The 24942-nt window shown below is 57.2% G+C and overlaps 2 protein-coding genes across 3 annotated transcripts; both read right to left on the reverse strand.

Annotated features, from left to right (window-relative positions):
- Positions 1-2920: 2920 nt before the first annotated feature.
- Positions 2921-11047, reverse strand: SPATA20 (spermatogenesis associated 20). Its single transcript, XM_032498084.1, has 16 exons — positions 10923-11047; positions 9797-9976; positions 9628-9692; positions 9290-9444; positions 9068-9211; positions 8765-8966; positions 8242-8372; positions 8025-8129; positions 7707-7781; positions 7400-7609; positions 7125-7317; positions 6622-6790; positions 6132-6343; positions 4584-4783; positions 3436-3516; positions 2921-3282 (listed from the first exon to the last, which is right to left on the reverse strand). Exons 1-16 carry the CDS (start codon positions 10997-10999, stop codon positions 3112-3114), a joined length of 2370 nt encoding a protein of 789 aa, XP_032353975.1. The 5' UTR covers positions 11000-11047; the 3' UTR covers positions 2921-3111.
- Positions 11048-15017: 3970 nt separating this feature from the next.
- Positions 15018-23961, reverse strand: EPN3 (epsin 3). Of its 2 annotated transcripts, XM_032498099.1 has the most exons (10): positions 23673-23960; positions 19904-20604; positions 18828-18946; positions 18479-18559; positions 18141-18269; positions 17095-17182; positions 16356-16625; positions 16079-16195; positions 15717-15947; positions 15019-15506 (listed from the first exon to the last, which is right to left on the reverse strand). In XM_032498099.1, the coding sequence occupies exons 2-10, from the start codon at positions 20463-20465 to the stop codon at positions 15169-15171; spliced, it is 1935 nt and encodes a 644-aa protein (XP_032353990.1). In that variant the 5' UTR covers positions 20466-20604; positions 23673-23960; the 3' UTR covers positions 15019-15168. The 2 variants fall into 2 exon arrangements, with proteins under 2 accessions (XP_032353991.1, XP_032353990.1); XM_032498100.1 differs by lacking the exon at positions 18479-18559 and having other exon boundaries at positions 15018-15506; positions 23673-23961.
- Positions 23962-24942: the final 981 nt, after the last annotated feature.

Below are 24942 nucleotides of genomic sequence, written 5' to 3' on the forward strand. Positions count from 1 at the left end.
TTCAACGGTCTGCAGTCTGCCTAGCCTGCCTGCCCTTCCCAGACAGGATCAGGAGGCCCCAGCACCAGCAGCCAGAGGTAGTGACTGTAATCTATACCCTCCTAGCACAGGGAGAAACGAGGTCAGAGAGGCTTGCCCAGCCCAATGGTCGGGTTTCCTGATGGTCAGCAGGCCCCACACCTTCATCCATCATCGAGGCCACCCCACCACCCCCAACTCTGGGCTGAACTCAGTTCTAGAACATATTCAGAAAGGGGGACAGATGTGTACCATCTGAACAAATCATCCCTGGGCTTGGGGCCCGGGGTGATCTGCACCTAAGGCATCCTGACCCCTGTACAGGACACCAGGGGACTCTGACATCCCTGTCAGAGAGCTGTTAACCCCAGTGGGGAGATGAGGAGCGAGGCAGTATCCACGAAGAAGGCATATGAAGCCGTGGAATGGTCTCTGACTCCCACCCTCCAAGCTTCAGCTCTGACATCACCTCCTCTGAGTGGCCTTCTTTCAGCAAGTATTGCAGTGCCTACTAAGTGCCAAAGTGCTAAGGACACAGTACTGGGCCAGACAAGAGTCCACAGCCTCAGAGCACGTGACCCAGCCTGGGATTACGTCTGCATCTGTAGTAATGAAATGGCTGGCTCCCACTCTAGGCTCTAAATTCCCTGAGGGCAGGGACTCTGTCCACTTTGCTCACCAGTTTGGCACATAGTAGGTGCTTAATAAATCTTTATTAAGTGAATGAATAACATCAGGCAGAGAGGGGGAAAGAAAGGGACAAGAGATTCCTTTCTCTGGGTCTCAGTTGGCTTAACTCTTGTCTAAGAGCTCTTCTGGTTTTGAGGGAGAACCCCCAATTGGGCCCTGCTCCACCAGCCCCTCCGGCCCTCTCCATCCCTCTCCCATTTACACCTCCCTCACAGCCTGGCTGGCTCCCTCAGGAACTGAGAGAATTTTCCCATAGGTGATGCTCTCTGCTCAGCAATGATACATTGTCCTATTTAGTCACCTCATAGCCTTGGGAGTTGGATGGTTGCTGGGTGGGAGTTGGGTGGTATTTTTTAGATAAGGAAACTGAAGCTCCAAGAGATGTAATTACTTAAATGACTGCCCAAACTAGGAGACCCTTGTCTCCCATGGCCCTGGCACACAGCTCCTCCAGGACAGTCTTGCCAATAGAGCAAGGATCATACCCAAGAGGGCCCAGCAAAGGGGAAGAGAGGCTGAGGACTTAAAACTCCACAGCTGAGCAAGACTTATGTTCAGCCTTGCTCTCTTTAGGAAATGCAAGCACTCCCAAGAGAACTAACCCTTTAAGGCCCTAACTCCTTTCTCTGAATCCATTTACTGAATCTCATTGTCAAGTACATGCCTGATACCAGGGGAAGGGAGAAAGGAGACACAGAGCAGAAAGAAGATGGGAGGGAGGGGTAGAAAACATCAAGTACCCTCCTTCAGAGCTGTGCCTGGACCTCCTAGGGGAAGAGGCAGCCTTACTGGTCTTCATTGTACCCTACAAAGAACTAGATGTATTGAGCAGTTTCAGGCCAATCTCTCACCCTCTCTGGGCCTTGAACATCTATCCCTATGAGGCCAAAGGTACCTGCCTTGCCACCTCATTCATGAGGGTCAATGGGATGACAGAGGCAAGAGGGCTTTGCAAACTGCCCAGACCTTTGCAAAGCCAGGGCTGGGGCTGCCAAAAAGGCCACCTGTGCTTCCCCATGCTCCACACTCCCTCTTCACTGCCCCCTAGACCAGGCTCTGCTTGCCCAGCCCTCAGACTTCCTGGCAAGACTGAGGAAGGCTCCATCCAGAAAGAGGCCAGCTGACCTTGTTGGCCAGAACCCTAATCCTCTCCAGATGGGCCGGTGGCTTGCACCAAGGGCCCAGCTGCCCAGACAAAGCTGACCTGGGTCCCAGTGACCATGTGTGGCTGCGAGTGACTGTGTGCAGGGGGTAGCCATAGTCCCGAGCAGACCTTGGAGTGACTCAGTCCAGTTTCCCAGCTCCTTCCTGTCCCATCCCTTCCTGCTGCTGACACCCCCACAAGCAGTGGCCCCATTCACACTTCGTCTCCAGCAGCCTCTTCTGATTCTGTATTGTTTGGCCCTGGGGCTACAAGGATGCCTAGATCAGCAGACCCCTGAGCGGCCTGATGTTGGGGACAGCCCATCACCCTACACTTGCCCTTCCGAAAGCATGCTTCCCAGTTCCCTTCCCCAGTGGAAGCTAGATGGGGGTTCTGGGGCCTGTGAAGTTTCAGGTGCAAGGATGGAGCATGCAAGCATCTCCCAATATTGAGGAAACAGGAGGAGGTCACAAGAAGACAGAGGCTTTACCTGCAGCAGGAAGGACTCAGGTTTGGAGGATTTTTAACCCAACAGATATTCCAAATGAAAGGGAACTCTTTCCCTGGACTGGCTTATATGAAAGCAGGGGGATGGACAATATAACCTTCTGCAGGGAGGCTAGGACCTAGATGGATACCCCCAAAGAAATGTCCTTTGTCCTGATAGCAGTAGATCCCACAATGGGCCAGAGCACATGCAAATGTCGCCATCTCATGAAAAATAAAAGCTCATGTGAAGCATCTCCCTGCGTCTTCCCTAGCTTAAAACTGGAGGAGACTATCTGAAGGGAGGGTGGTCCCTTTTCTTAACCCTGCCTGAGGGCAAGGACTGGCCTTTCCCCTCCAGTACAAGTCCACACCCCAATCTCCACCCCTGGAGGTCCCCGACCTCAGTTTCACTCAGATTGCAATGACCACGGATGGAGTCAGGGTCAGCTTGTCATCCGTGAAGGAATCCCAGAAGGGGAAGGGGTCAGCCAGGGGCTCCCAGCAAAAGGGGCCCTGGCTGCTGGTTCCCAGGCTGGAGCCTGAGGCCCCTCCCTCACAAGCAAGGCCAAGGCCCTGAGGTTACCGCGGGACGCTGTTAGGTTTATTCCAGTGTGAGTGTGTGCCCACAGTGGGGCAGCAAGGATGGCCGAGGGCACCTGGTGACAGGGTGTCCAGGGATGGCCACAGGTTCTGCAGGGCCCTGTAGGGCCTGAGTCTCTGGTCGGCTGGGAAGCTCCACCTTCTGCCCCAGCCTGAGGTGGCGGAGGCAGTCACTGATGTAGCAGTTTCCGTAGTTCACAGGGCTCGGTGATGGGCATCGAGCAGGCCTGATTCTCACACACGTAGGCAGTGGCTCGGTCCTCTAGCCGTCGCAGGGTACTCAGGAAGGGCAGCTGGCGGGACAGGAAGCTCGAGGGGTCCCCATTGGCCAGAATCAGCACCTGAGAGAGCAGGAGAGTAGAGAGGGTCACCTGGGGCACTGGGACACTGGTATGGCCCACGAGTGGGTTTCTTTCCCCCAGGCCTTCAGAAGAGCTGGAGATGTTGGGGATCTGAGGAGGGGAGGGGATTCAGGCAAGGGAGGTAGACAAAACCTTGTTAGGGATGTAGATGGAGTGGACACACTGCAACAGAGCCTTGGTGTCCTTGGCCTGGGGGTCTCCACAGATCACAATCTGGACAGAAGAGAAAGATTACTCCAGTGACAGGTGCAGAGGGGCTGGACACAGACCTACCAGGGCTTCCCTATCCCCTGCCAGGGCTTCCTTCTGCCACTCCACCCTATATGCCTAAGAAGGAAAGGGGACTCAGCTCAGTATCCCCCAGACCAGCTGCCAGGAGGTTACAACAGATTCACTGCTCAGCAGGTGGGAACACATACACACACACTCACACACACACACACAAGAATACACAAAGTGACAGTGTCATACATAGTGGTAAAAGTACAAACACAGGGAGATGTACACATGGGTGGAGACAACAGCACACACACAAGATTTGATACACTGGAAGATACATAAACACACAGCAACCCATAAACAGGGAGACAGAGTTGTCACACTGACAAACAGCAGATGCCCCTGGAGAAGCAGATATTACACAAACACCACACTCACACACACACACACACACACACACACACATACAAAGGCAAAAATATATAGGCAAACATGCAAATATAAGCAAGCAAACCTGAACACAGAGCACACACATGCAGACAGGCAATCACATAGTGGTGAACACTCCCACCAGCACCCACTCATAAAGGCAGGCAACAGACACACAGTCACCTACTGCCAGGGTCATAGACATCCAGATGCACGCACACAGCAAAAACACACATAGGGACACAGACAAGCATACACCTGCACTCGCTACACCACTGACCTAACTACACTGACACAAAGATATACAGAGAAACACTTCACAAACCACAGGGACCCATATTTAGCCCCTGCCCCTGCCCTCTCTCAGGAGAGCCCAAGTCACAGGCACTCACACACGCACCTGTCAGAAGCCTGCCTCAGACACACTCACACAGACGCCTCCCCCTGCACCAAGCAGCCTTACAGATGTTCCTGTGGGACACTTCCACACACACTCACATAGGGCCACAAACTCATGGACCTGAGTTCTAGGGACAGCCCCAGGAACCCCACTCTGTGCCTCCATCCTCCACAGTGGCCCCAGCTCCCCTCCCACCCATGGCTCTAGCCAGAGTGCCCTCGCTGCACCATACCTGCTTGAGGGTCTGCTGGTGGGCTGAGAGGGCGCGGACCATCTCGGGTAATGCCACCGGGACACGGCGCATGCGCTCGGAGAAGGCAGTCAGTAGGCACACACACTTGTCCATCCAGTCCTTGTGGCCGGTGAAGCCGTGCAGCCGAAGCAGGTTGTGGGCTGACACAGAGTTAGCACTAGGCTCTGCGCCATCCTGGTCTGCAGGGCACAGGGGCGAGGGCTGAGAGGGTGGGTCACTGAGTCCCAGGACCTCGCCCCAGGTCTGACAGCATAACACCAGCACCAGCGGATACTGACCCTTTGCGCTCTCACACACATCCTCAACTCCACCTGTCCCACGCTGAGCTGTTGGGCCCCAAGCTTCCCATCTCACTGCTGATTTCTCCATCCAGCCACCCAGCTACCCCTCCCTCCCTCTCCCTCACCTCTCACTTCCAATCCACCCACAAGTCTGCCAGGTCCTTGTCCAGAACAGACCCAATCTGACCACTTCTCCCATCTAGTACATCCACCTCACCTGGGCCTTCACCAACACTTGCCTGGACTGAACACCTCTAACAGCCTCCTAACTGGCCACCCTGTTTCCCCTGCCCCCATCCCTTCTCCACCATTAGTCAGAGTGACATTCTTAGACCTAAACCAGAGAAGATCACAACCCACTTAAAATCCATCAGCCCCTTCCATTCCATGCCACACCTACAAGACCCTGCAGGGGTCCAGACCCACCCACCTTGGTACCCTCCTCCTCTCACACGCTGGCCTCTGCCCCTCCACCATTCTCCAGGGTGCAGGCTGCCCTTTCAGAGCCCCTCACAGGCAGTTCCCTCCACCTGAAATCCCTCTCCTGCTCCTCCATAACCACACGGCCTATATGGCCCCCAGCCCTTGGTTAAATGACACCTGTCACAGGTTTAATCTGACTCCCCTCGCTGAGTTGGCTCCACTGTTATTCTCTGAGGGCCCTTTCAGTCATTCAGCTAACATTTATTGAACACCCAGTTATGTACCAGACCTGTACTAAACCCTGGGAACATTTGAGTGAGGGGAGAGACCATCAATGGACCAGATGCATCAGGTGATGCTAAGAGAAAAGTCAGGGACAGCAAGAATGGAGGGCAGCCCCTACTTCTTGTGGTACTCACAATTTTAACTGCCTGTTTATGTGTGCATTTTTGCTTTAAATCTGTCTGTTAGCTGTGTCCTCTACTACACAGTAAGCTTTATAAGGGTAAGGATTAAGTTGGCCTTGTTCAATATATGAGTTTAGGCAAGGCAGTGCTACTAACAGCTAAGTTAATCTTTACAACAACCTTATAAAGGAATGCCGACGTTAGCTCCATTTTGCATGCTGAGAAACTGAGGCTCTGAAATATAACAAGACCAGCCTGAGATCACTCAGTTAATGAGTGGTGGAGATATGAACCCAGGTGGGCCTGGCCCTGCCCACACTGGCTCTTCACCACCACCCTGTGCTTACACCTCTCCCAGGGAAAACCAAGCCCCACTTGGGTCCAGGACCCCAGGCCAGCTCCACACCCTCACTGACCGTCCTTGAGACGCAGGGGCAGGCCAGCCCCCAGCTCGGCCTCACTGCAGAAGTAGCCGCCACCCCGGGAGTCCCAGAAGAGCCTGTCCTGTGTGTCCTGCAGCCGCAAAGCCCACTCGAGCCACGCGCTCTCCTGGGAGGCCTCGTACAAGTCCAGCAGGCCCCGAACCACAAAGGCGTAGTCCTCCAGGAAGCCCCAGCATGGCGGGTTGCTGGAGGGACAGGCATCGGGGAGGGGCAAGCCAGGGACAGAAGGGCTTTCACAGAGGAGGCCCTTTTCCCGCTTACTTTCATTTATCCCTTAAAATCTACCTTTCGGGCAGGTCCCCTTAGCCCACTTCCCAGATGAGCAAAAGGGCCCAGGGAAGCTGAGAGCTCACAGCAGGCAGACAGCAGTCAGGACGAGGGCCCACCCTGAGGGGAGGAGCGGGGTGGAGACAGGCATGGGGTGCCCAGGGAGGCAAGCGTTCCCGGACTGCCCGGCCCCTACCTGTGTTCCACGGTCCCCCCGGACCCTGCATAGCAGGTTCTCTTCAGCCGGCCGCTGGCCACGTCAAACATGTGCCGCTTTAGGAACTTGGCACCATTGATGGCATAGTTAATCAGCCTCTCCTGGCCCAGAACAGCCCCAGTCACGGCATAGCCAGACACCATTAGTCCTGGAGGGAGGAGACACCGGTGGTCATGCGACGCTGGCCGGGGCCCTCCAGGTGTGTCCACTGCAGCCCATCATGTCCTGATTCCTCCCTGGAGCAACAGGGTGAGTAAATTTGTTTTGAGCTCCAGCACCAGGCAGGGCTGGGCTCCTGGCCCCTGCATTTGACCTTGGGTGGATTATTTTAACTTTCTAAGCCTCAGTTTGTTCATTTGTAAATTGAGGGCAATAAACCTAACAAAGAAAGAGTTAATATTTAGCAGGTGCTTGTCATCCAGAAGGGGCGTCATGAAGGGTAATTCTAGAAACGGGTCAGGCTTGAGCCTCAGCCACCCCACCGTTCCAGGCGGCCAGCATCTTGCTGTCCAGGTGCGGCTTTGGCCGATGTTTCCGGGCCTGGAAGAGCTTCTCGAGGCCTGCATTGAGTAAAGTCCGCACGGCCTCCACGTCCAGGCCAAAGCGGGCAGCAGTCAGCTCCAGAGAATACCGGACGGTCAGCACATTCTGGCCCTGCAGCTCCCCCTTGGGGTCCTGAGGAAAACAGCCCTTGTCCGAAGGAGTCCGCTTGCCCGTCCAGCTTCAGGTTCCCCCCTGCACCCCCAGTAGTCCTCACCTGGCTGGGGCTGATGTTGCCAGCTTCCGTGAGCCCATAGTGCTTCGTGAGCAGCTGGCCTGAGGTCAGCGGCTCCGTGGCGCCCGGCACGGGCTCAGGAAGGAGCTGCTGGACCTCTTTGACCGTCCACACGTAGAAGGCGCCCTCTTTGGGCCTCATGCCCCGCTCGGGGGGCGAGTCCGCGTCCTCAGCACTACAGAAGCCTCCAGACTGTGGGGAGGGGAGAGTTGGCTGGCCTCACCCTTCGGGGCAGCGGAGGCCCTGAGCCCTCCCGCAGCCAAGCCCGCCTGCCTCAGTGGACACACACCCGGTGACTCAGGTTCCGTGTCACGTACTGCAGAATGCCTTTGGCAACATCAGAGTAGAACTCATCCCCAGAGATCTGAGTGGGGAGGAAAGAGGCTGTAAACCGAGGTCCCTGGGGTGACCCAGGTATAGGAGTGTTGGGGGAGGCAGTCAGTGTTCTCCCAGGAGGGTAGGGAGGGAGCCTGGGTAGTGGACATGTGAGAGAGAATTAGAGGTGAGGTTAAGGGGGAGCCGCAAGTCACCAGGAAGGCCCTGAAAGGGGCAGCAGGGGAAAGGTGGATAGGCTGTGTCTCTGCTCTGGGCTGGGGTCAGGGGTCACCTGATAGGCCTGTGAATAGGCCACTGGGAGCTGCGCCTGGTCATACAGCATCTTCTCAAAGTGGGGGACGTGCCACTGGCGGTCTGTGGAGTAGCGGTGGAAGCCCTGTGCCAGGCGGGACACAGGGCTGGAGGCCGATCCCAGGCGCTGCCCCCACCCACTGCCCCACCCAGCAGCCTCCCACTGCCCTCTCCAGGGAATGCCAAACCCCCCTCACCTGCCCCACGTGGTCTCGGATGCCCCCATTGGCCATCATCTTCAGGGTGTGCAAGGCCATCTGCTGGGCCCGAGAGCCATCCTGGGTGAGCCGATGGCTGAGCCAGTAGGAGAACAGGAAGCTGAGAATCACTGCGGGCACCAAGAGCATGCAGGTCAGAGGGCAGGGAGGCCAGGGCAAGAGCAAGGTGTTCGGGCCCTTGGCCAGGCTGGGGTTAGGAGTTCACTCAACAGCAGTCTCTCTGGATAGGCTCAGGGTCAGGAGGTCAATGGTCAACCCAGGAGATGGATGATTGTTGTCTACGTCAGTGTCAGAGGGTCCCTGCTGAGACCACAAGTCAGGTCTTCACTAGATAGCTACTGCCAGACTGACCGACAGGCTGGCGGTCATGAGATCACTGGCCAGACAGGAGAGTGGGAGGTTAATACCCAAGTCAGGCATCAGGAGATCACTGCCGAGGACAGGCCTCGTCACTCAGAGGGCCAGGCTGGGGCTGGAGTGGGCGTGCACAGGGGATGCTGACCCGGCGTGGGAAACTTGGGGGCCTCAGCGAAGCCACCATACTCCTCGTCATAGCCCTCGTCCAGCTGCTGGAAGCAGCGGCTATTCATGGTGGCAGCAGAGGGTGGCAGCTGGCGGTCCCCCATGCTGATCTCCGACCGGGCCAGCAGAGCTGTGGTGACACGCTGGCTGTTTTCTAGCAGGGTACTCTTGTTCTGCTTCCACTGCGGGAGGCAGAGCAGACCTGGGGGTCAGCACAGGGTAGGGGTCCCTTGCTCCCCTACCCTTGACTCCCATCCCCCACCACCCCCCAGCGCACACCCACCTGGTCCCGTATCCTCATCAACACCGTGCGAAAGCCAACTCGGGTCAAGCCATCCTCAGGGGGGAAATAGGTGCCCCCCACAAAGGGCTGTAGATTGGGAGTCAGCCACACACTCATGGGCCAGCCCCCACCACTGCTGGTGGCCTGGCAGAGAGAGGGCAAGGGTGAGGCGAGAGGCCCTATGTGCATGGGCAACGCCCCCACCAAGGGACAACCTCTCACCTGCACAAAGGTCATATACACCTTGTCCACATCCGGCCGCTCCTCCCGGTCCACCTTCACGCTGACGAAGTCCTCATTGAGCAGGCGGCCAATCTCCTCGTTCTGGAAGGACTCCTCCTCCATCATGTGGCACCAGTGGCAGGTGGAGTACCCCACTGGAATGGGGCCACAGGGGCCGGGGGTGCCCGTGACTGGTCAGAGCGGGACCAGCCAAGGGGCCCCAGCTGGACTGAAGAGGCCCTGGCACTAGTTTCCTGGGAGGTCCCCAGGCCCAGAGATCCTTCTCCCCACCCCCACCACTCCCCTCCACCCATCCCAGGGAAGGCGGGTGCATTTACCTGAAAGGAAAATTGGCTTGTTTTCTTTCCTGGCCTTGTCGAAGGCTTCCTGTCCCCAGGGGTACCTAGGCCCGGCAGGGTGGGGCATCATTCACTAGCCCGGGAGATGGGATGGTGTTGTGAGTCCAGCTGCCCCCGCCCCCAGGAGGGAAGCAAGAGAGGTACTTACCAGTCCACAGGGTTGTAGGCATGTTGCAGGAGGTACGGTGACTTCTCATTGATCAGGCGGTTGGGGACCTTCTGAGGTGTGGACTGAGAGCAGTTAGTCCGGCTTGCCTTCCCTCCAGCAGGCATGGGCACTGAACTACCGACTGTCACACTTCGGTCTTTGTCCCGGGAGGAGCTCCCCCTGGGATGGGCAGGGGGTCAGGTGAGGAGTTTCTACAAGCTCCCGCTGTGCCTACCCCAGAGGCCCACCTGACCCCATCCTTCCCTCTGACACCCCTCCTGGAACCCCCTGCTCCCAGTCCAACGGACCTTTCTGAACCACGGGGGAGACCGTGGACTTTGTGCTCCCCCTTGTGTTTTTGGGGGGGTGAAGAAAGGTGGCTCATTGGGGGCTCCCTGACAGGTTAGTCTCCCCCAACTTTTCAGACCTGGCGGTGGGAAGGATGATGACTGTGAGGTCAGGGTGAGTCACAATGGGTGGAATGGTCCTTCAGGCTCCATTCTCTCCCGCTAACAGGCCCCACCCCATGGTGGCTGTGCTGGAGGAGTCTCTGTCATGTCTGGGTGTGATCTGGGCAGGCAGGCTGCCCGCTCCTGGGTCTGGGACTGGACCAGGTGAGGCACAACGGGAGGAAAATTGACACCCGGGGCTCCCTCTCTCAACATCCACCCACTGAGCACCTCTACGGGGCCAGGTCCTGTGCCAGACCCCCATGACTCCCGAAGAATCAGAAACTGGCCCTGATCTCAGGGCGCTCAGCCTGGGAGGGTGGCACTGTGGGGCAGACCTAAATACTGACAGGCCCCTGCAGCAATGACTGTAACAGGCCAGCCCAGGGTGCTGTTGGACAAGGACCCTCAGCCCAGCACTGGGGTTCATAGAAGGCTTCCTGAAGGCGGTGTCAGAACAGAGTCCCTAGGCAAGCTAGCCCTGCAGCTGGCGGGGAGAGGTGGAGAAGGGCGTTACTGCTTGGGCCAGGTCTCGGGTGCGGACTTGGGGCGGTGGGTTGGGGGAGGCAGGCATGAGGGGGTGGCTGGGCAGGCACTGGGGACCGGCGCCAGGACAACTGGCTCCGGAGCCCCGCAGGCGCAGGGCGCGCCGCAGCGGCCCACTCGCCCGCCTGTACCTGCAGCTCGCGGCGAGGCCGGGCCCGGCGCGGGGCAGCAGGAGACCGCGGAACCGCCAGGCCCGCGCGCCCAGCATGGCTGCTGGCGGCCGCGGGCCGGGACGCCGCGGACAGGAAGGGAGGGCGGGAGAGAGGCTGCGAGGGGCGGGCCTGGGCACCCACCCAACCGCCGGCGCGTCTTCACTGCGACTCCGGGCCGTGTGGCTGGTCTCCGAGCGGCGCTCGGCGGCCGAGCGCGGGATTGCAGACCGAGCAGCCAGGGCCTGGGAGGACGAGAATCTGTGCACAAAGCTGGGCCGACTAGGCAGGACCAAGATCAGCTGCCTGTGGGGAGATAACCCTCCTGAGGAGAACACGGAGGGCTGTGGGGATGCCAGGGCCGAGGAAAGCCAGAGCCTCTGGTTATTTTGCCCGGCTTTACTAATGAGCAATGAGGTGGGAGGACAAGGCGTGGCTTGTCCAGGCCCTCCAAGCTGCTGATCTTCGTTTTTGTGCTGCCTCCCAGCTCAAGGTCCTGCTCAAATCCCACCATCTCCAGGAAGCCTTCCCCGAATAATAACGATGTGCCAACTTTACGTCCTTTCAGGTACTTTACACACATGTCTCATTTGCTACATTCAGTCAATATTTATTGAGTGCCCACTGCCCACCAGACACTCTGTTAGGTACAACAGTGGGCAGAGAGACACCAGGTTCCTGCCCTTGTGTTGCTTAGTCTGATGAGGGAGGCAGAAGCGAATCTGACAGCCATACAAATAAATATACAAACCACGCACGGTGAGAAGTGTCATGACTAGCTGTCACAAGGAACTTGGCCTGGTGGGAGAGACGAGCAGGGAAGCGTCCCTGAAGAAATCACATTTGTGTAGCATCCTTGGAAAAATAAGAGGATGGAATCTAAAGAGGGCAAGAGGGAAGTGCTGGGGAAGCAGGAGGAAGAGATGTGCAAAGGCCCTATGGCACAGCAGTGAGTCAGAGCTGAGGAACTGCGGAAACCAGCATGGCTGCAGGACAGCACAGGGAAGAGAGGTAGTAGGTGAGGTTGTGAGGTTGAGGAGGAGGGCAGGGCCAGGACTTGGGCTGTGAGCACGAGTTTGGTTACTGATGAGAGCAAAAGAAAGCTGTGGAAAGGCCTTAATCAGAGGAGTGACCCTGCATTTTGGAAAGGTCCCTCCAGCTTCCTGATGGAGAATGGACTGGAAAGAGGCACCGAGTGGAAGCAGAAGGGGTGGGAGGCCATAGCAGAACCCAGGAGAGATCTCTGGGAGGTCTGCACAGGCAGAGGTGGGGATAGAGAGCGGGGGGTGGGCAAGAGGTGGTCAGTAGAGGAGAGAACATCATCAGAATTGGCTGTGAGGGAGAGGGAGGTGTCAGGAGTGATTTGCAGAGTAGGGCTGGTGCTGGATGATGGGGCCATCTGCTGAGGAGGGGGCACCAGGGGAGGCTCCGGTTGGGGGTCATGGGGTCCTTTTTTGGACGTGTTGGTTTGAGATGTCCTTGAGACATATCTGTGGGGATAACAGGGTTCTGGACGACTGAGAAGGGTCTGGTGGGAGACTCAGAAGTGCACCTGTGAAAGCCACAGGGGATCAAGGGAAACCCAGGAAAGGGTGTTGTCCCAGAGGCAAAGGGACAGAGAGTTACAAGGAGGAAGGCTCAGACTCTAGAGAGGCCAACTGGGTTGGGACAGAAAAAGGTCTCCTGGCTTCAGCAACTTAAAGGCCATTGATGGACTTGTCAGACGTTCCAGGAGGTGAAGCTGATGGTAGAAGTTGACTGGAGTGAGTTGAGGAGGGAGGGGAGAAAAAGGGACATAGAGAGATAGGATGGGCACTTGATGTGAGGGGAAAGATGCAGATACTTTCAAGATGTATAAGACTAATTATGACAAATATCAAGGGGAAGGATTTGGTTGAGAGAAGGCATTTGATGATATGGAAGAGAGAGATCTCTGAGAAGATGGGAGAGTGCGGTGACAGAAGGCTTGGGTCCAGAGGGTCTGGTATGTGTGCTCCCTGGAAGGAATGAGGTTACAATAAGAGAACAAGAAACCTGCCTTAAATGTGGATGAATCTGGGGTGATGACAAGCTCCAAAGTGTGACCATGGGTCAGAGCAGCTGAGAGGTCAGGGAGTGGTGAGGCCACCCCCTTGGGTAATGGAGTCACACAAGATTGAGCAAGATCTGGGTGAGAAGAGTATGTATGAGCCAAGGCCGAAGCCTGGCAAGAATGAGGTGGAGTACAGCCCCAGGCAGAAGGAGGCAGGACACCCAGTGGCTCCAGCCTCCAAGGAGGAAGTGGTCTTCCAGGAGGAAGATGGTCCACAAGTAGGTGTGGGGAGCAAGACTACCAACCTCTTCTTGTTGGGAATCAAAACAGCATCCCTTGGGAGTCCTCAAGGAAAGCCAGTTTAGAAGAGGAAGACCCAGGTTGGGGAGGGCTGAAGCGTGGATCAGTGACCAAGAAGGATGGAGACCTCCCAGGTTTGTGCAGCTGAAGACAGATGGGGGTTGAACTCTGGGTACTGCCTGGCAAAACTATGAATTAGGGGTATGGCAGGTTCATTCTTCATGGTTAGTCTCTAAACAGGGTGGACACAGGCCTGGGAGGAGCCACATAGCAACCTCCTAAGGAAGGAACGCTTGTTCCCATTTGACAAGTAAGGAAATAGAGGCACAGTCATGGAGAGGTTAAGTAATTTACTCAAGGTCAGGGAGTATAACCACTTATTACTAAGTGATTGTTATTATTAAGTGCAAACCTTAGAGCAGTTTCAAATGCTGTCAGACTCCCAAGGAGCTGCTCTTGTCCACCATGCCTATAATAGCTCCGGTAGGACTGCCTCCCTCCAAAAACACAAAGCAGCTCCTTTCCTTACCCCCACCTTAAGAAGGAGAGCAGCATTGTGTCCTTCCCCAACTTTGGTGTTTCTGGCCTATGGAAGAGCATTTTCCCCCAGTGCCTCCAAAAGTGTTGGGGGCTGGCAGCAGGCCACCTGCAGGGCCAGACCCTGAGCACTGAAGACACATCCGTGTCCAGTGGTCGGAGAGCACTGAGTAGAAGAGGAGTGAGGGTGACCATGGTGGTCCTCAGGATGAGGGACCAGGCCCTAATCCTCCTTTTGTTTCCCAGACCCCACACAAGCCCCCCAGGAGGGGTCATGACTAAGACTGAGTTTCTTGCCAGTCCTGGTGAAGAGAGGAGAGGTGTGAGAGCCTGATTGAAGGTGACTCTAAAACAAAGGATCTTGGGGCTCCTGGACCCTGCTTGCATGCGCCACTGAGTTCTGAGCTCCTGGAGGCTGTGGGCTTAGCATTCTTGAATCCTTCCCAGACAAGCCCAGCACTTTGTCCACAGCAGTCAGTCAATATTTGTGAATTAAATCTGGGGCTCAGCCTGAGAGCTAAGGACTGTGGAGCCAGGCAATCTGGATCACAGCCCCACTCCGTGCTACCTCTGTGACTTTGAGCATACCACTTAACCTCCCTGACCCTCAGTTTCCTCACCTATAAAGTGAGAGCAGGGCCAAGGACTTTGCACTTGGTCTAATGCTCTGCTGCCCCCATTTTGATATTCTTAACCCAGTTTTGAACAAGGGCCCCACACTGTCATTTTGCAATGGGCTCCACAAATTATGTAGCCAGTCCTGAATGGGAGTAATATTATCTACTTCAGAATGTTGACGCAAGGATTAAATGACAATCCATGTGCTTAGCACACAACGAGTGCGCAATGGAACAACTCCCAACTCCCTTGCTATTGGATCATCTCCCGTGCTGATGTGTGGTAAATGAACGAAATGATCAAATGAATTAGAGTCTGGGAAGCATATGGAAGCGAAAGTGCCAGGCTGAGGGGGTTGTACGGGCAGTGGGAGCATTTTTGTGCCCCACATTGCGGAGCAATTGTTTCCAGGGCAGCCGATAGCCGATGATTCCCGCTGTGGTCCAAACGTGGTTGCCAAGCCAGGCAAAAAGTCCACTTGGTGAGAGCTGAGGTGAGAGCTGGATTCCAGTCTTTATTACGGGGCGTGGTCTCGGCCCCAGTGAAGTCCTTGGTCTCTAGCTCCCGGGGATGCAAAGGGTCTGCGGAGGTCAGGACTACAGTCCGCGCCGGCCTCGGGGCGGAGTCTCAGTGGTTCCGGGCTTTCTCGGGGGGGGGGGGGGGGGGCGGCGGCCCCGCCCCGCCCAGGGGGCGGGACCCAGTGCTGTCGGCGCAGGTGGCCGGCCCAGGGCCGGGCGGTGCTCAAAGAAAGGGGTTGGTGCCGGCCTGCGGGGGCGGCTGGAGCGGCCCCGCGGAGCCGGACGTGGGCAGCAGCGGCTGCTGCAAGCTCCCTGGGGGCGGCGGCGTGAAGGCGCGGGCTTGTGGGAAGACGCTGACCGAGGCGGGGAGAGTCACGCCGGCCGGCACGCTGCTGAGCGGGAGTGGCAAGGAGGCGCTGTAGGTCATGGAACCGAAGGGCGCTCCGACCGGCCCGCCGGCCGCCAGGCCCAGCGCTGGAGACCCGGTGCGCATCTGGTTCAGGGTCGGCCTGCCCTGCTCGCCCCCGCCGAACGGGTTGGTGGGGGATGGAGCGCTGAGACCTGCGAAATGAGAGTGGGTTGGGGAACTTGGAGCTAGTCAGGGACTTAGCCCTCAGTGGGGAGGAGGACAAGGGTGGCAAGATCTGGGGTCTTAGAAATAAGGAAAAGTAAGATTTCAGGGCAAGAGCAGAGCTTTGAAAGGAGAGACAGAGAGAGAGCAGGGGACTCCAGTGTTAAGACCCTGCAGAGACGGTGAATAGGGGTTTCTACCTGTTAGGAAGGGGTTCCGAGTCTTTGCAACCTGGGGCGCCTTGACTAATGAGTCAAGGTTGACCAAGGAGGAGGCCGAGGGGCCCAGGAAAGACTCAGGAGTCCGGCATGCTCGGGTGTCCTTGCTGGGCTGGGTTAGTGCTTCCCCCAGTACACCCAGGTCGAAGGCATCTGGCTCCTTTGTGCCATTTTGCTTGGAACTGGGGATTGCGTCTCCAAATAGGTCCCGCTCTTGAACAGAAATCATAGAGTTTATTGGTAGGGAGAGTGAGTGGTCACTCTGTGAGAGGAAGAAGGCAGAGGCCAGCTCTCACTGGGCCCCTTTTTCCCCAGAGCTGCATCATGCCCAGCCTCTTGCTTACCCACAGGACTGCTGGGCTTCCCAGAGGGCAGGGCTTGGGCACACTCCAGCCCCTCCTTGGTCTCTTTGGGTACTGGAGGTTTGGCAAATGGGTCAAAGGTCGAGGTACCACCTAGCACTAGTCAAGGAAGAAAAGAGAGATGAGATGGTTGGCAGAAAGGGCAGACACTGGGCTGACCCCTTTCCAGGCAAGCAGCCCTCAACACAGGATCTCCTGCCTCTTGGCATTCGTGAGAAGGGAACCCAGAAGTCCTCTAGCCCTCGGGCCCTCCACTTACCAGGTGTGTTGGAGGTCTCCACTGAGGCCCCCCAAGGGTCGGCCCCAGTGTTGGGGGGTTTGTGGTGGGGGGAGTTCTGTGCCCAGGAGTCTGTGGTGGGTGGTCCAGCAGGAAGCACAGGGGTCCGGCCCCAGGGCTCAGAGGAGGAGAGCATAGGGGGCAAGTTCCAGGGCTGGCTGTGGGACAGGATGCTTCTCGAGGGGACTGGAGACCAGGGGTCTGCAGAAGGCCCCCAGGATGAGCCACTGGGCTCTGTGTTGGGCCTGAGACCTGAAATGGGGACAGCAGAGATGTGACCCCAGGCTGACTCAGATCCCCAGTCCAGGGCCTTCCCAGTTACCCAGACCAATCTGGGAGCCAGAGGGACCCATTTCATAGATAGAGTGCTAACTCAGGACCACCTAGCAAGCTGGAGCCCATATTCAACAAGTTATCCCAGGATCCTGGACCCCCAGCATGGGCAGCTCAGGCCACCTTCTCGGTCAGGGACAGGCTGGGCCAGGAAAGCCAGGGTGACCAGGGGCAGAAAGAGAACATTTCTGAGTTTCCCATGAGCTGAGCTCTTCAGATGTGCCCCCTCCCTCACTGCAACCCTGTAACGCAGAGGAAGCTGAGGCTTAGGAGGTGAATGACTTGCCCAGTGGTCCCCAGCTGTGGGGAGGGGATACCAGCAGGTGGCTGGGAAGGAAGGGGTTCCCTGGGGCCAGCCTGGGAGCCCCTTGCAGCCCTGCATGCCCACCTGGGATGTCCCATGGGTCAGCAGAGCAGTGTGTGGAGGGCAGGGCTGGGGCTGGTGCGAAGATGTCCGTCAAGTCCAGGATGGAGGACTGTGGAGGGGAGAGGCAGCCATGGCTCAGGGGAGGGCAGGGCCTGGAGGAAGGGTGGGCCCTGAACTGTCATCCTCACTCCAGCTCATTCTCTCCTTTATTCATTCCACAAACATCTATTAATCATCCCTCACCCCTGCACAGTGCTTTCCAGTTTATAAAATATTTCCTCATCCATTAAGTGCCTGATTTTCATAACAACCTGTGCTGTAGGTGGGGAAGGTGGTGGGGTGCCCTTTTTGCAGATGTACCAGCTGCAGCCCAGAGAGGGAAATCGAGTTGCCTAAAGTCACACGGTCAGGGAGAGACAGAGCTTGGAAAGAATGCAGGCCTGCCTGATCCCTTCTTCAGCTGTCCTGCTCCTCAGCCCATTACTGGTGAGACATTTTATGATGAACCTACTTCCCTAAGTCACTGTCCAGGAGAAATGGCCACAGTGAACATGGATAGAAGGGTACAGAGATACCCCAGGGGTAGCATAGACAGTTTTGGAGGGTAACCTTACTTCCCACTCCTCCCTCTTGGAAAGTATGTGTATGAACCCAACATGTTTTCAGCACCGTATCAGCTTTCAGCTTAGTCCAACCCCATTCTTGATCCACAGTATCACATGATCCTAGACTGTCAGAACTGGAACTGTCCAACAAGCCCACAGTACAGAGTTGGAAACTGAAACCAAGACAATGACATGCCCCAAGTCATAAAGTTAGCGGCAGCAAATCCAGAATCCAAATCATGGAGTTTCAGATCAGAATTCTTTGTCTCCCAGTTTGCCATCAGCTCAGTCACCAGCTTATGCTGTATGGGACCTGGGGCTGCTACACCCCCTCCACCCCCATTTTCATTGAATAAACACTTCAAGTAGTGCTTACTATATACCAAGCGCTGTTCTATACTCTACAAATATTTAACTCAATTTGTCTCGCAGATTCTCAGCCTATGCCCCCCAGCACCCCACCTGGCTGGTTTTTAGCTTCTCCTCCTCCTGTTTCTCTTCTCTTTCAGGCTCTCTGTCCTGCCGACGGTGGACCCCAGCCCCAGCACCATTGGCCACAGGGGAGTCGTCTCCTCGCCAGGACCTCACCTCCTGCAGAAGGCACAGGAGTGAGGAAAAAGCATGAGCAGCTGGGGCTAGACTTGAGGGGACCAGGGCTGGAGTTAACAAGAGTGCAGGGGTGGGTGGTGCTGAGAAATTAGAGGCAGCAGGACCACCACGGGGGAGTGGGAGGAGCCTGGTTAGTCCCGCATAGCACCTCCACCAGCACCAGCACCAGCACCGGAGGCTCGGCCCGCTACCTTCTCCTGCTCCTGCCGGCTCAGGCGCAGAGCCAGCTGCAGCTGCAGGTCCTCGTCCCTGTGGGAGGCTGGGGGGACGGGCTGTGAGGGAGGAAGAAAGGAGTGAACTCGGCCCAGCACTCCTGCTCTTGGGCCAAAGGGCAACATCGCCCTGCCTGGGTTAGGGGGATGGAGAGAGAAATGTCCAGGGAGGCAGTCCCCAATCCCAGTAACCTGACCCAAGGAACACAGACAGGCCTGTGCTGTCCTTGGGAGCAGGACTCGGGGAACCTGAGAATCAATGGTGTGGGGCATCCAGGCACCTCTTCCTCTTCCAGCCCCTCACCCCCCCCCCCAGGAGGGGGCTCACCTTCTCAGCCTCCTCGCGGCTCATGGCCAAGGCCAGCTGCAGCTGCAGCTCCTCTTCTCCTGATGTCTGGGGCCTGGCCTGCTCCAGGTCAGAGGTGTAGCGGGGGGATGAGGAGGAGGCTGCAATGACCAACCATCATGGCTTCCGTAACCACACAGGTACCCATGCGCTCCCCCACCCACCTTGCACCCTCTTGCTTGGAAGCTAAGGCTCAGAGAGGGAAACGGAAGGGAAAGGGAACAACTGGCAGTCAGGAGCCAGGCGGGGGTCTTGGCGCTTTCTGTAAGGTTTCCATTCCACCCCGATAGAGATTTCAATCCCTCCTTTACAGACATGCCACAGCCCTGAGGGCTGCCTGGCAACACTTGGACCCAGGTCTCCTGACTCCAGTTCCTGGACTCTTACAGCTGGGCCCCATCCAGCCTGGGGTCAAGTAGGGTGGGAGGGCGAGAGGTTCCAGTCAGTGGAGATCACAGGTCTCCAAGCCCTCCACACACTGCCAAGGAGGGCTGTTCTGAGTGCCCCTCAGATCAGGGAAGCCCCCCTGCCGTGGGGAGGAGAACGCTCTGCAGCTGCTCCCCACCCCAAAGACAGTGCCCTCGCGTCGGGGCATCAAGGGGAATGCTGCTGCAGCACCATGTGCCGTGTGCCTGGGTGCAAGGCCAAGGGCATTCCTGGGCTGGGTCTCATGCACATCAAACAACTGAGGAGATAGGATTATCCCTACTTTACAGATGAGCAAACAGGCCCCAGGAGCTGGTTGTCCTGATCACACAGTTTGGAAGGGGCAGAATAAGGAGGGCTACCGAACTCCAGTGCCTGTGCTTAAAACCACCACGCCTCCCGCAGACAGAGTTATCAGTAATAACAAGCTTATAGTAACATCATCATTCACGCTGACTTGTTGAGCACCTACTGTGTGTGGGCCTTGTGCCTTGCATGTTACAGCCCTCATCTCACGGAATCCTCAGACATCCCTCTGAAGCAGATACTATTATCCATGGCTGGGGGTTGCAGAGCCAGGATCAGAACTCAGGCTGCCTCCCTGCCCCCAGACACACCCTGGGCTCACTCACAGTTGTAGGAGGATGGGGAACCGCGAGAGCGGCCGTAGTCATCGCCATGGCGGCGGCTGAAGCCCAGCTGCCCGCTGCCGATGCCTGTACCCTCCAGTGCCATGCGCTCCTTGGTCTTGAGGGCATGGGTCCGCTCCTGCCGGAGGCGCTCCTCGTCCTTGAGCAGGGCCATCACCTGCTTGACCTTCTCGCGCACATTGACGCCCTGGTCCTTGCCATCACGGTCGATGTACTGGAAGTCCTTGAGCGTCTGGATGGTGTAGAGGTTCTCCCGGCACTGGTGGGCCACCCGCTCGGAGCCCGTCTTCAGCAGGTAGTCCAGCAGCGTCAGCGCCTTGTACACGTGCCGCCAGTTCTTGCCACTGTCGTTGAGCCGCCGCCACAGCATGCCCATGACCTCGGCAAAGGCCACCGTGTTGAAGGTCAGATCGGCAATCTCCGACATGAGCGAGCTGGGTGGACCCCACGGGTCGTTGCTGGTGGCCTCTCGCACCTTAATCTCCGCCTCAGAGTAGTTGTGCACAATGTTCTTCACCTGCCGCCGCAGTGCTGAGGTCGTCATGGCTGAGGACTCGGAGATGGGCGGCCCCCGCCCCAGCCAGAGGTGGAGGGCCGAGGGCCACCGACGTGAGGTCACCGTCTCCAGGGGTGGGCCTTCGCGCGCTCAGCAGGGCGGCTGTGTCCTTGGGTTCCACATGGGTCTGAGGAAGAGAGGGTCTGGAACTCAGGGACAATGGCCCACCCCGCTGGCCACTGAGCCAGCGACTTGAGGCCTGGCCAGGTGTCCCTGCCCCCAGGAACAGCCTTCGGCAGGCACCTATTTTTATTTTTCTTATTTTACTTATTACTCAGCGGGTAATTCTAGCTTTGCATTCTCATTTAGCTTCACAATCACACTACAAGGACACTATTATTATTACCTCCATTCATAAATGGGGAAAGTGAGGTTCAGAGAAGGATTAAATGACTTGTCCAAGATCACAGAGCTGGTGAATGGGGAGCCCAGGATTACCCCAGGCAGACTTGCTCCACAGTCTTTGCCCTTAGTTAGGGACATGAAAGTGACCCTGCAGGAATGCCCCCTTGCCTTGCTTCTGCTAGGCTACCTCTCCTGTTTCTGCCAGGATCTGGCTTAAGACCTGGCCTTTCCAACGTCTCCATCCTCACTCTCCTGTCTTCTTATATTGTTAGTTTTTGTAACTTGATTCATTCGACACCAATTTCCTGGGGCCTTCTTTGAGCCAGGCACTATGGCAAGCACAGTACAAGTCCTGGCTCACCCACATCCAGCTGAGAGGGTGCAGACAATCGAGTCCAGCATGGGAGTGCAGAGGAGCACAGGAGGACCCAAGCTGGGAAAATCAGGAGAGAATTCCCAGAGGAGGTGATGGCTGAACTGAGACCCAAGATCCAAAGAGAAGAGCAAGGATGAGTGAGGCAGCAAGGCAAGGAAGGAGCATCTGGGGGAGCCTGCCTCCCAAAGAGGTCCCCATTGTACACAGGAGGGCACTGAGGCCAGAGAGGGGTCTGACCTGCCCACAGTCACACAGCATGGAGGTGGCAGAGCTGAGACCAACACCTAGGTCTCCAGAAGACTAATCCAGTACTTGTCAGGGATCACCAGTTTTGTAATTGATTCATCTGATTGCTTTATGGTCTCAGTCCCACATTCTCAGCCAGAATGTAAGCTCCCTGAGGGCAAAGCCAGTCTGGGCTTCCCAAACCCCCAAGGCCTTGGACATGAGGTAGATTTCTGATATTCCAGCTGAGGGAAGATTAGGGCCAGCCCACTGCCCTCACAGCCTCAGGACCAAGCCATCTGCTGAAAGCAAACCCAGGCCAAGACAGAGAAAGCTTTTCCCAGGTCCTAGAAACCAAAACCAGATTCCCCCTGCCACCGTATGGGCACTCTCCGGCATGGGCACACGTTACACCCTGGCTCGACCTGCAGAGCCTCCACCCATGAACCGCCCCCACCCACAAACACCCAAGGAGACTGCATCTCTCAGCTCTACCCTGGGACTCAGCAGGAGTCAGAAGGCACCTGCCTACCCCTGCCCTCCATCCCAACTCTCCCTCCAGCCAGCCCTGCCAACCTGAGCTCAGTTCAGAGAGGCCTGGCCTTGGCAGGTTTCATCAGGGCCCAGGTGCCTGGGAGAGCTTCGGCCCAGAGAGTGGGACCCTGTGGGAGAGCAGGCGGGATGGAGAGTGCTGGCTGAAGGCACGGCTTACCTTCTGTCTGCTGCCTTTCTGTGTGGCAGTGGCAGGCCTTCTGTGGGGATGCCACAGCCAACACTTGTTTAATGCCTGCCCTCCCCCTCACTAGTGACTCAGACCCGTCTTTACCTCCCCAACCTGTAAGCTGGCAGGTGGCAAGAGTCAAGATGAGAAATAATTGTGCCCCAAAGCCCGCCCGAGCACAAGCCCCTCCCAGGGCTGGCCACTGAAACCAGCAGAACCAGTCAGGCATCCTGACTCCACCAGGAGCCCTACCAGGGCCTGGCCGCCCTGGCCCTCCTGCCTGGCCTGGGGTACTGGGAGGCATCCCTCAGTGTGGGCCCTGAGGCCCTGCCTGAACTTTCCTCCCAGAAGGTAGAAATGGAGGAGCCTTCTCTGCACACCTCTGCTGGAGCTGGGGGGAGGGAGGGATCAGAAACACTGGAAGGCCCTGCCCCCACTTAAGTTTGAGGGGACAGGTAGGGAGGAAGACAGGGCTGGGTGAGGCCGAGGGAGCACGGAGGGGAGGGAGGAGGACTGGAAGGAACGCGGGAGGGGGTGGCTGGGAGAGCTGCCAGCCACGTTACAAGCAAAGGGTTTTTATCAAACACAATATGCCCAGAAGTAAAAGGGAGTGAAACAGAAACCCAGCAGCCGATAAGGCGGCAGTGGCAGCAGCAGCAGCCAGGCAGTCGGGTATGGAATTACTGCAATGACCTTGAGCCAGGCCCTGTCAGGTGGAGGGAAGGACACTGAGAAGGCCGGCGGTGAGGCCAAGTCAGAGATGGGGGGAGGGTGGGGGCTGAGGAGGGAGGAGTAGGCTGGGGGATGGGAGAAGGGCCAGCAGGAGGCAGGGCTGCCACGGGAGCAAGTGCATCATCTCTGTCCTATGTATGGGGTACCAAGGAGAACTTCACAGAGGACAGGAGGCTGCTCTTCACAGGGCCCACGGGACTCAGGGATCTGTCAGGACTAAGGAAGCAGATGGCATTCCCAGAGTTGGGGTTCAGGGAGACTGAAAGAACGAGATCTGTTGAGTTACGCGCATGAGTTTGTCCAAAGACTGTGTGCCCCCATCAGCCTGTACCCCCTCCCATCCTCTGCGAAGGCGAAGGCGGCTCCAGCCCCTGCCCCTTCCCCTGCCTGCATCAGGTCCAGCAGGAGCAGTGGGGGAGTGGAAGTGCCCTAACTCTTGCTGCTGGAGAGACCAGCAGAGTGAGCGCTAGCTCTAAACCTAAGTCACCTCAGAGGCAGATGTGTCCTGGGGCACTGGAGTTGGGTGGGGGTTTGTCCTGAGGCTAAAGGTGTAACAGAGGCTGAGGAGGAGGAAGAGTGGGCAGGAGTCTGTGGGGAATACCACCAAAGATTCTAGTCCTAGGATGGGGAGCGAGCCCTGGGAGGCCCCCTTCCTAGGGGTGCAGGGAGGGAGGGGTGGCAAGCAGGACACCTCCAGGTTCCTCTGGCCCTGCCCTCCTCCCTGGGACCTGGAAGAGAGACTAAGCCCCAAGCCTTCCATGCCAGGCACCACCGCTGACTGTTGGGGCCAGCTTACCTCCGGTGCAGGCTCCCTTGGCCCCAGCCCCGGGACCACGAGCAGCCTCTGCAGTGACCCTCTGACCTGCGCGGCAGGGGGATGGCACAGCCTCAGGAGCATCCGCAGAGCCATCCACTAGGGACCCTCGTCCTGGAGACCCATCCTCTCCCAGGAGGTGCAGACCTCTCAGAAGGGCGGCTCAGGGTCCCCTGTGTGGGCTGCTGCTCTGCCTCTTGCCTGCTTGTCTCCTGGCCGCCCAGCCGGCAGGCAGCACTCAGGAGGAAAGTTGCTCAGCTGGCCAGGCAGGTCTGCCTCAGCAGTAACAGGACACAGGAGGAAGCGCAGGGCGTGTTAACCCCTTCCTACTGGCCAGGCAGGCAGCACCTTCAGAGGTGGGAGGCTGGCCTGCTGGCTGTCCCCAGGATCCAGCACTGGTGACCCACTCCTACTCTGCAGTGAGTTAACCCTTCCCCTGCCTCCTCACCGGAAATGGAGGAGGGGGTTCCAACATCCACCTCACCCCTGCATTTCCTCCTCTGGGCCAGGACCACCATTCCCTGGGACTGGCCCTCTGGTGGAGTGCTGCCTTCTATGTGTTCCCAGCTGGTCCCCTCAGCTACCTTGCAGAGGGCATCAGGACTTTAGGCATGACCCCTTCTCTGCCTCTCTGACACAGGATTGGAGGGCCCTGCTCTCTGCAAATCTCCTCCCACGTCTCAGCTGGAGGATGCTTGAGGCTCATGAGGTGCTTATCAGAAGTGCCAAATGCAAAACCAAGTGGGTGGGAGACTGTAGCCACTCTCCAGGTCTCCCCCTCCCCTCTGCTGCATCAGCATTTAAGGCAATAAGCCCACCATTAGCAAAGTTGCTCTTCAAACTCCGGGAGCCTGGAGTCCACTCTGCACAGGAAGCCTGGCCCAGACTGATCGTTATTGACAGAGAATTTATGGTGCTGACTCTGAGATGACAGCATGTTTCTTTCCCAGAGTCATCTCTCACCCACTTCGTATTTCTCTGAGCAAAGGAGGGAGCATAAAATCCCGAGGCTGTTTTTAAAGTAGAAAAATGGCTCAAAGAGACCCAGTAGTTCGACATGAGGAAGGGATAAGCAGACTAGAATCTAAAATAATCTCTGGCCTCTAGGGTTTAAGAGTGTGGTGAGCATAATCCTCAGAGACTGGGACAAGGCCCTTGGACCCAGCTGAAGTGTGAGGACCTCAGGGAGTCAGGTACCATGGGTCTAGTTCTCCTAGTCACACACTTTGTCATACTTGATGACGACACTTTG

Source organism: Camelus ferus, chromosome 16 (genome assembly GCF_009834535.1).
Source record: "Camelus ferus isolate YT-003-E chromosome 16, BCGSAC_Cfer_1.0, whole genome shotgun sequence".
NCBI classification, from domain to species: Eukaryota; Metazoa; Chordata; class Mammalia; order Artiodactyla; family Camelidae; genus Camelus; species Camelus ferus.

Bases quoted from the DNA above. Each gene is read 5' to 3' on its own strand.
- SPATA20 (XM_032498084.1), bottom strand. From the start codon at position 10,999: ATGCTGGGCGCGCGGGCCTGGCGGTTCCGCGGTCTCCTGCTGCCCCGC. The intron at 8,373-8,764 runs GTCAGCATCCCC...TGGTGCCCGCAG, and splicing joins CCCCAAGTTTCCCACGCCGG to TGATTCTCAGCTTCCTGTTC. The intron at 8,130-8,241 runs GTGAGGGGGGTT...CGCCTGGCACAG, and splicing joins TCCGAGACCACGTGGGGCAG to GGCTTCCACCGCTACTCCAC.
- EPN3 (XM_032498099.1), bottom strand. From the start codon at position 20,465: ATGACGACCTCAGCACTGCGGCGGCAGGTGAAGAACATTGTGCACAAC. The intron at 18,560-18,827 runs GTGAGCCCCCTC...CCTCCCTCACAG, and splicing joins GCCGCGAGGAGGCTGAGAAG to CCCGTCCCCCCAGCCTCCCA. The intron at 15,948-16,078 runs GTAAGCAAGAGG...TTTCTGTTCAAG, and splicing joins GAAGCCCAGCAGTCCTGTGG to AGCGGGACCTATTTGGAGAC.